Raw genomic sequence first — 9,922 nt, forward strand, 5'->3', positions numbered from 1 at the left:
GTTTTCCAATGGAGTGCTAGACGTATCATTTATTGATCAAACACATCATTCATCAATGCCCAACTAAACAAAATAAACAACTTATGTGATATAAAGGGCTATAACAGTGCACGTCATTGTGAATTCAAATCAACTGCACAATCACTTGTGCTAAAAAAATAATACTCACCTCACCTCAAACAGAATTCCTAAAAGCTAAACATTGCTTCAACAATTCAAATCACACTCTTGATCCATCATCAAGATGGCAGAGAGCAAATGGAAAAAATTAGACGTTGCAAACTTGAAACTTTCGAGATGGAAAAGAGAAAAGAGGTTGCAAACTTGAAACTTTCGAGATGGGAAAGAGAAAAGAGCAAGACAATGACAACTGAGTTTAAGTCTCTAGGTCTATCTCTCTCCTCGTCAATCTCTCTCCTCTTCAGTTGTTTATTATTTTGGTCCTTAGAGAAAAGAGCAAGACAATGAGAACTGAGTTTAAGTCTCTAGGTCTATCTCTCTCCTCGTCAGTTGTTTATTATTTTGATCCCTTACACATACTCCCAACTATTGAGCCGACTCCCCTGGTCTGACGATTTATGCAGTCCCTGATAAAACTGCAATCTTCACAGAAGCTTCAGCTTTACTTAATCTGTATCAATAATGACTTTCGGAATAGCAATATGCACTCATGGACAAGAATAACAAAGTAAGCATTGCAAGGGGTGACTTCTAATACAGAACTCACACACCCGCAAACCATTGGACAGAAATTCATATTATTAAAACTTTTTAAAATTTTGTTTTTGTTAGAACTCATTGTGCATAGTAACCCATCCAAAACATTGAATCCCATTTTTTAATACTGAAAAATTGATTAAGTATGGATAAAGCACAAGGTTACGAGTTCAGATTCATGACCCTATCATTATATTTATAGCTTATTAAGTAGGCCTCTCTAAAGCACAAGGTTACTCGTTTAGATGAATGACCCTATCATTACAGTTATAGCTTATTCTCATTAAGTAGGTTTCTCATTGCAAAATATGAGAAGGGAAATTAAGGATCATACCAAATTCAAGATACAATGTAGCTGCAAAATTCATATGGTTGAAAAGATAATGCAGAAAATGTAAGATACATTTTACTCAATTGATGTCCTCATCAAAATGATAAAGAAAATAAGAATTTAAAGACCATAGTAAAAGTTTAAAAGAAAAATCCGCTGCAAAATCAAAACTGATTGCTCCACCTACGAAAGGTGAACCAGCAATGTACAAGTTTTAGTCTTTACTATATTAGGGGCATTCTACAAAACACAGATTACTAGGAAATGGAACAAAGATATAACCTAAACTAAGGAGAAGCCTGTAAAATCTAGATGATGCCAATCTTGTTAGCTACGTCCAATGCATCATAATCTGGAGTCAACCTTACATATGCCTTCTTCAATCCATCAGGCCTGTACACAGAAATGCAAAATTAATTACATATGTAAAAAAAGCCATCAGATATTACATTGTGATCTGTTCCCTATTTAAACCTACACGTGCAACTAATTTAACTGACAAAAATAAAAAAATGTGTGCAATTGAAGCAAGAACTGTTCGTCAAAAATAATTAAAATCTAGATCAGAACCTACCTGATTAAGGTATTGACTTTCTTTGTCTGAATGTCGTACATTTTTTTTACTGCATCCTTGATCTTCTTCTTGTCTGCCCTAACATCAACAATGAAGACAAGTGTATTGTTGTCCTCTATCTTTTTCATTGCAGATTCCGTAGTCAAAGGATACTTGAGAACCTCATACTGGTCAAGCTTGTTCCTGCGAGGTGCACTAAGACGAGGGTATTTAGGATTCCGGGGTGTCTTAAGTGTCTTCGGGCGGTGAAAGGTTACTGATGTTCGAATTTTTTTAGTTCTTTTCTTCAATGTAATTGCTCCAGCTTTTACAGCTTTAGCGGCCTTTTGTGCCTGTCCTTTGGGGTCAGCCTTCTTTGCAGCAGCTAAAGCAAAAAGCATCATTAAAAAATTAATTACAAATGCATATAACATATGCATTAAGCAGCACAAATAAACATTTATGTATCAAATATCAGTTGGACATTACATCTATGTTCCCTGGAGTTCCCGGGATGGGGACAGCAGGAGGACGAGTTTCTAGGATGGCAAAAAGTTGAAAATTCAGAAATATAAAATATATAGAGATATTTGCGCATATACAGTGCATTCATATGAAGACATGGATAAACCATGCCATTTAAACATCATAGAACCTTAACATACAACATTTCAATAATCAAACTCAATGCTCAATATGCTAAAAATGCATTCATAATTTTAAATTATTGTCAATGTGCATCTAATATTAATTTAATAACATAAAAATTTGAAATATACCCAAGAACATAATTGAGAATTCATTTTAAATAGTAGCAAGTACAATAACCCACCTTCCAAATTGAAGCACACTACTATCATTTAATTCTGAAACTACACTTCCAATTCATTGTAAGCGGACTAATATTATTATTAATACAAAAAGGTCCTCCATAAAGCTCTGATCATGATATAGGTTTATTACAGTAAGAAGGCATCTTGATGCAACTTCCAAGAGTCACCATATCTTCCACAAAGGACCCAGATCAACCCAAGACCAACCTAACAATGATGTATTACCAGATAATGACATAAGCATGCATGTTCTAGGTCTATAATGCACTTTTCAGACTTTCCCAGCACCTTGCAAACAGTCTGCTACATAATTCTGAGTGTGTAAGCGTGACTATAACATTGCCAGGACATATGGACATCCCTAAATAAATTCCCAGAGTCCCCAAGTTTCCGGGGACGTTAGGAATTTCCAGAAAAGGGGGACAGGGAGGGAACACCCACACCCGTCCTCCCATCCCAGGATCATAGAAATACATAGAAAAATGCATATAAACAGTAAAGCCAAATTAATCAACCTATTTAACTATTTCTCTGGTTGAGAAAATGTACTCAAAAAGTGATGTCCATTACTTCCACTTGTAACTATAATCCGAAAAATATTTACTTGAGCAGATATTCACAATAAACTTACTCATAACTAATCTCGGCATGTTTAATCTGTTTAAACCCCAGATATTGTTTATAGGTGTCACTCGTGAGGACCACACCATCATTACCCTACAAATTGTTGCTCTTCATCTTACCGTGCAACTATCAAAGTTTGAAGATATTGGATCCTGCTAAAATCCAAAGAGGGTTTTACAGCACCTCACAGCTTTTGAATGATTTGACTAATTATTGGGAGATTCACATAAAGCCCTGTGGCTAATATGAAACCTCAATGAGCCAAGCCTCACATTAATTAATTTGCTCACAACCTTGGTAGAAGCTGAATTGTAACAAAACTGAGCAAGCTCGTTAATTTAGAAGACAACAATGCCTGAAAGTTTGCAAGATACAGGAAACGTTATAACCAAAAATTAATGTCCAGTAAATAAAACTATGATGCAGATTGGCTATCCCAGTGTGGCACAGCTGCGTTCAGAAATACTCTGAATAAGGACTGACTAAACATAACAAAAAGTATGAACGAAATTCATTCATATAGGATTAAAACATAAAGAAAATGCACAAGAATATCGACTTACCATCAATACAGTCCAAAACAATTCTGAATTTTCTTTCTTTTTGTTTTGCTTATGGAACCAGAACACTGGTTTGAGGATGGCAATACACAGCGAGATTATGGGGGAAAACCCCAGCCACCGAGCTCAAATTAAGGCCTTTGAGAATACAGTGTCCTTCACGGCACAGCCATTTTTCACAATTTTACTAAATTTAATTTAAAGTTTTAAACCAAAATCAAAATTCTTCCTTCCAAAAGATGTCTGGCCTGCAGAGTTTGGAAAACAAAAACATTATAAATTTGGCTAACTAAAGCCAACCAGGACCAAACAATCAAACTGGAACCAGACCCTGCATATAACCAACTGGATATAGCCTGGAATCGAAACTTGGCCTAGACCAGTGTGAGTTAGTCCAGAGTTTAAAACAAATCCTGGTCACAAAGAAATGTTAATGGTACACTCTAGCAAATGAGTTGCCTTTTTAAAGACTAATACTAATCACTGCAATAAGGCCGACCATGACTCGACAATGTATGGCTTGGCTATACAGTGTACATGGATTCACTGGACAGGATTTAATATCTCACAAATGTGAGCTAAACCCCACCCTAACTTCGTCTTAAGACTACATGTATGCTCTCTCGAGCTTTATCAAATATGTAATACTGGAAAACAAAATTTACAATAGAATGAATGAAACTTCAATTCGCCAATAACTATCAATTCCATGATGCATTGTGCTAAAGGGGTAACTAACAACTCCATAATCCACTGCTGAAGGGGTAACTAACAACTCCATAATCCACTGCGGTCCCCTCAAACCAATAACACAACTTGTAAAGGTTAAACCTCTACTTGGAATCTAAAACAATAAAAGAAAAACTGTGTTACTTGAAGATGACCACCGTAAACAGAAAAAGGAGCATGCAATACAAACAATTCAGACATGTGCATAGTAGAATTTACAAGTATAAAATACAAATCTTCTTACTAATTTAAATCAACTAGTTTCATACAAAAATCAAAATATCCAATCTAATAAAAATGTAAGATGCACAAGGGTGAGTGAATAGCCGAGTTGGTGTGAAGGCGAGTCGTGAGGCGTAGAGTTAGGCTAATGATCCTGGTGCTACGCATCAACTCCGGTTCGAGTCACACTAGGTTACCACAAACCCTTTTAAGGGTGAGTGAATAGCCGAGTTGATGTGAAGGCGAGTCGTGAGGCGTAGTGTTAGGCTAATGATCCCGGTGCTACGCATCAACTCCGGTTCGAGTCACACTAGGTTACCACAAACCCTTTTGTCAATAGTGACATGTTGTGATGGTTAAGTTGTTGTGTTGTTATCCTTGCCATCAAGGTTCAAATCTCATGGGGATGAGGTCCCCTGTTTGTGGCCTCACTGGTTCATAGCTCCAGGTCAAAGCGTTTACCCCTCTTTAAAAAAAAAAATGTAAGATGCACAATTCCTTAAAGATGTAAGATCACAATTTTTCTAAAAATGAAAAATTCACAACAGTTTCTTTTAGAATGTAAATTACAAAAACTTTTTAAACATACAAGAATCAAATTCCCTCATAACTGCAAAATGCTCGTTTTCATATCAAACATTGCATTTCTTTAAAAAAATAAAAATATCTGCCCACTGCGGAGGCTACTAAGGGAAAGAAGTGCCAAGGGTGAGTGAGTAGCTGAGTTGGTGTGAAGGCAAGTCGTGAGGCGTAGTGTTAGGCTAATGATCCCGGTGCTACGCATCAACTCCGATTCGAGTCACACTAGGTTTACCACAAACCCTTTAAGGGTGAGTGAGTAGCCGAGTTGGTGTGAAGGCGAGTCGTGAGGCGTAGTGTTAGGCTAATGATCCCGGTGCTACGCATCAACTACGGTTCGAGTCACACTAGGTTTACCACAAACCCTTTTAAGGGTGAGTGAGTAGCCGAGTTGGTGTGAAGGCGAGTCATGAGGCATAGTGTTAGGCTAATGATCCCGGTGCTACGCATCAACTCCGGTTCGAATCACACTAGGTTTACCACAAACCCTTTTAAGGGTGAGTGAGTAGCCGAGTTGGTGTGAAGGCGAGTCGTGAGGCGTAGTGTTAGGCCAATGATCCCGGTGCTACGCATCAACTCCGGTTCGAGTCACACTAGGTTTACCACAAACTCTTTAGCCAATAGTGGCATGTTGTGATGGTTAAGTTGTTGTGTTGTTATCTTTGCCATCAAAGTTCAAATCTCATGGGGATGACGTCCCCCGTTTGTGGCCTCACTGGTTCATAGCTCCAGGTCAAAGCGTTTACCCCTCTTTAAAAAAAATTTAAAAAAAAAAAAAGGGAAAGAAGTGCCCAGTTTGAAGAGATTTGGTGAGGGGGCTCCTTCCGTCTCACTTTTTTTCTCAAACAAACCATTGACAGCGCATCTCAAGAAACGCTGGTAGATTTTTAATCTCATGTTTTATGCAGCTAAACTGGGTTTTTTCATGGAGCGGCGGCGTTGACAATTTTTCCTGGTAAAAACAATGCAGCCAAAGATTACGTCATTGTATCGGACCGCAGTCAAATCACAATGCTCGATTGGGAAACTATACATTGAAAAGGACTCATTAATCTCCATTACCGCCATCAAACGTGGGAGTTCGAAGCATGGGATTGTTATCATACATCCAACAGCACAGCAAAGTTTTAACTGCTTTAATTTTATTTCTTTCAACCATTGAGACAGGAAGCTAAATCTATTACAACTTTAATGGCCAACCCAGAAAACAAAGGTAGAGAACACACATTTGTTGATAATATTGTTGGAAGGCGTAAAAACCCTGATCGTTCTGGGAATAACCTAAGGGAGATGATGATGTGAAATACCCTAAAAATGCGAAGCCGTCTGCTTAAGATTGAAGTGGAATTGTTAGTAAATCTAGGTGTAGTTTACTGAATGATACCAGTTTCGATTGTTAATTAGAGCTGCTCGGTTTTGAAAGATTATTGAGAATACCTTTGGGAGGAGCCATTGATGAGTTTCGCCTTCCTCTTCCTTTCAACGTCCGCTTCCTGCCTCTACCCTGCAACAAAGCTTTTCTCGTGTTTATGCCCTAATTCATAAAATCCTCGGATTTGAAACATTTACTTAATTCCACCTAAAGCGTCAGAAACCCTAAACCTATAGTGTGTAATTTCAAGACCATCAAACGTAAATCAATAAATTAAAAAGGGATTAGTAAGAATGTTATATTTCTTCGTTTTTTTTCATTTTTTTAAAATGTTACATTTTTTTATTTTTTTATTTTGAAATGTTACATTTGACCATCGACACCGTATTGCCAGCAATTTTCCTCTGAACAGCTATTCGTTAGAACTTGTCCTCATACACATATATAGAGAGAGTTCTTTTTCTTTCTAAATTTTTTATTTAATCTAATATAGTGGTACAAGTGATACATTGAACTTTAATTTAGCAGTCTTAAATCTATAAAAAGTATTTATGACCCAATCTTAGTCTTATCAAGTATTTATGACTCGATCTTAGTCTTATCTCTTATATTGTTAGTTGTCGATTTGAATTAGATCTAACTTATTTTATATCAAATAATATGACCATGAGCTTTGATTGTATTGTTGTGTCATTTGGTTTAGTCATTTGGTTTAGGTTTGGTATTAACTAGTTTTGTTCTACAATTATTTCCTTTGCTTTTATTTGTACGAATTCTCATTAGGAGTTGCTTAATCAGTAGTAGAGCACTTTTGTTAGGGGATTGTTGATAAACTATATATTTTTCATGTTATTAGTTATGGGTCAGTGGTTGGCCTCTAAAAGGAATGATTTTGTCGTTTGATTTGCTCTTGTTTACTTACTTTGTGTTTGTTTATGTTTGTATATAGTTTGATGGGTAGAAGTAAAATTCTAAGGAATGTGTGGGGAGTGTGGATGTGCATTTTGGTGCAAGCATTATTTGGGTTTAGTTTCTAGTCGTGTTAGGTGTTTATTGATGTTTATTTTAATGTACAGAAAGAATATGTATGTAGATGTTTGGGTTCTTTAATGGGGTTGAAGAGGTCGTAGTTACAAGATTGGAATAGATAATTAGATTATTCTCAAATCCTTGAATCGTACATACTCTTTATGTGCATGATTTTTTTTGGGAATCCTCGACTTGAATTAGGAGGTAACAATTTATGGAGAGTAAACAATTTTGTGTTGGTTGAAGTTAATGTGAAGAATAAAGTTCGTTAAGTTAATAATTGAATTGTAATTTTTTTTGTGAACTCAGATGCTTCAAGCGTTCAAGCAATCTTTAGCAACAAAGTGTCAGTGTAGGAGTTTTTCCTTTGTGGCTATCATGTAGCATTTGCAGTTATTCTATATAATGATGTAAATTGTGGGGATGTATGTATGGAAAGAGTACTTGTGTGGATGTTTTGGTCTTTCAATAATCTGTTGTGAAGATGCTTATAGGTCAAACTTGATGTCTGTGTTGTTAGTGTGTTATAACTTTTTTTGGCTCTTTGTGTCCTTGTCATTTCATCTAATTTATTGTATATTTTATTTTGGTTTGCTTACCTATATGTAGATGTAATGTAGTTTGAAAGTAAATTTCGTCAACAAAATTTGAATATTTAATTTTGTGTATTTTGAGGTGATATAAGACTTGGTAGCATGTTTCATGGGTTTACATGTGGAGATTCCTTGAGGGAAGGAAATACTAATACTGTGAGTTCATGTTTGTTCTTTAATGTTAGATGTTTGGAATATGTATGGCAATATAGACCTATGCTCAAATAGCTTTTTGGAGTATTTATATAAGAAAATTATATAGATATTGTATTAGATTCTACAACAGATAAAATAGTGTATATTGATTATGGGAGAAGACAAAAGAATGTTGTTGTAAGTTGGATTTTATTTCTTACATTTATTATATATTTTGGATCAATCCACGTCGATTGGTTTAGTTAGATGGTTTCGAGTTATTGTGTTTAACTAGGAGAGTTGAGTGGTTGCGGGAAATATCAAAGGAAATAGATGTGGGGATTTTGATGGCGGGAAAAATATAAGAGTTGTGCGAATGACATTTAAGGAGTTTGTTAAAGTGGTGGTTGCAAATATTGTATGTTCTTATTTGAACATATGCCTTATATTTGTTGTTTAATTTTAAATGGGGAATGAATTGATAATTTATTTATGTAGTAAGTTGATGGCACAAGGGGTACTTAGCGTAGAGAAAGTAGCATTCAGAAATGAAGAGTGCTTATTGTATAAGTTGTACAGAATTGTGGTTTGTAATTAATGTTAGGTTTGAGTTTTGGCTTGTTATTTTGTTTAAAGTGCATAAATTTGATTTTTTGGCTAGTTGTTCATCTTTTGAATCCTTTGAACTAGTTATGGGAAAAGAGTGTGATGACCCTGCTCAAGTCTGACCTCAAAATGCTGATTGAAGGCTCGAAGAATTTCATCAAACACTTCACATACAAGGGTCATATGACTGATATAACATTTCAGTTTGCTTTAATGACTCTTTTCTTCAATTAGCATCAATGAGAATGTTTACAAATGACTCTAAATTGACTAAACAATGACCTAACATAAATATGCAACTTATTTTGACAATATTCAATGCATATATGTGACTAAAACTTCTTGCAATATGCAGCTACAGCAACTAGTAATTATGACAAACACTTTGGATGCAACCTAAGATGACATTTATGCACTTACAGCCAAGTGGTATTTTAACAAACATTTGGTATGCATAATTATAACATTATTTATGCCAAAAAAGAGAACCTACAGCCAATTGACATTTTGACAAACAATTGGCATGCAAACTAATAAGTTGATCATGAATGGCAATAACACATTCAATTACAATAGTAGTTGACCAACAACTTATATCTCCTTCTTTGCAATAAAATAACTTATATCTCCTTCTTTGCAATAAAATGTCTACTACAATGATGCTATGAATTGTTCAAGACTCTTGGCTTACAATTGTTTGACAATAGTGCCAAATTTGATTTTTTGAGTATTCACTTATAGCAGCAATTAAAATGCCTATGATGACAATGCAACCTACTTAGTGAATGCAAGAAGAGCCTGGTAATGATGATGCCCAATGTTGTTGATGAAGAAACAATAAAAATCGAATGTGATAGGCACCTTCCAAGCTCAAATTGAAATACTCAAGCTGATGCCCCTGTTCTTGCCTAGCAAAAGTTTAGATAATTAATTGCAGCACCAAACACCTTCCAATTTGCCCCTAAAACAAATGTCTCGACGATAGGAATTGAATTACAACAATACCCAAAATGATTGGCCTCCTCAATCGAAAGGTATG

At 35.6% G+C, this 9,922-nt stretch overlaps 1 protein-coding gene across 2 annotated transcripts; it reads right to left on the reverse strand.

Moving 5' to 3' along the window:
- Positions 1-1,101: 1,101 nt before the first annotated feature.
- Positions 1,102-6,659, reverse strand: LOC149553695 (large ribosomal subunit protein uL23-like). Of its 2 annotated transcripts, XM_089789074.1 has the most exons (3): positions 6,586-6,659; positions 1,623-1,986; positions 1,102-1,441 (listed from the first exon to the last, which is right to left on the reverse strand). In XM_089789074.1, exons 1-3 carry the CDS (start codon positions 6,599-6,601, stop codon positions 1,357-1,359), a joined length of 465 nt encoding a protein of 154 aa, XP_089645200.1. In that variant the 5' UTR covers positions 6,602-6,659; the 3' UTR covers positions 1,102-1,356. The 2 variants fall into 2 exon arrangements, with proteins under 2 accessions (XP_089645200.1, XP_089645199.1); XM_089789073.1 differs by lacking the exon at positions 6,586-6,659 and having other exon boundaries at positions 1,623-2,056.
- Positions 6,660-9,922: the final 3,263 nt, after the last annotated feature.

This window comes from Cupressus sempervirens, chromosome 6 (assembly GCF_028749045.1).
Source record: "Cupressus sempervirens isolate cs-2001-9-10 chromosome 6, ASM2874904v1, whole genome shotgun sequence".
Lineage (NCBI taxonomy): Eukaryota > Viridiplantae > Streptophyta > Pinopsida > Cupressales > Cupressaceae > Cupressus > Cupressus sempervirens.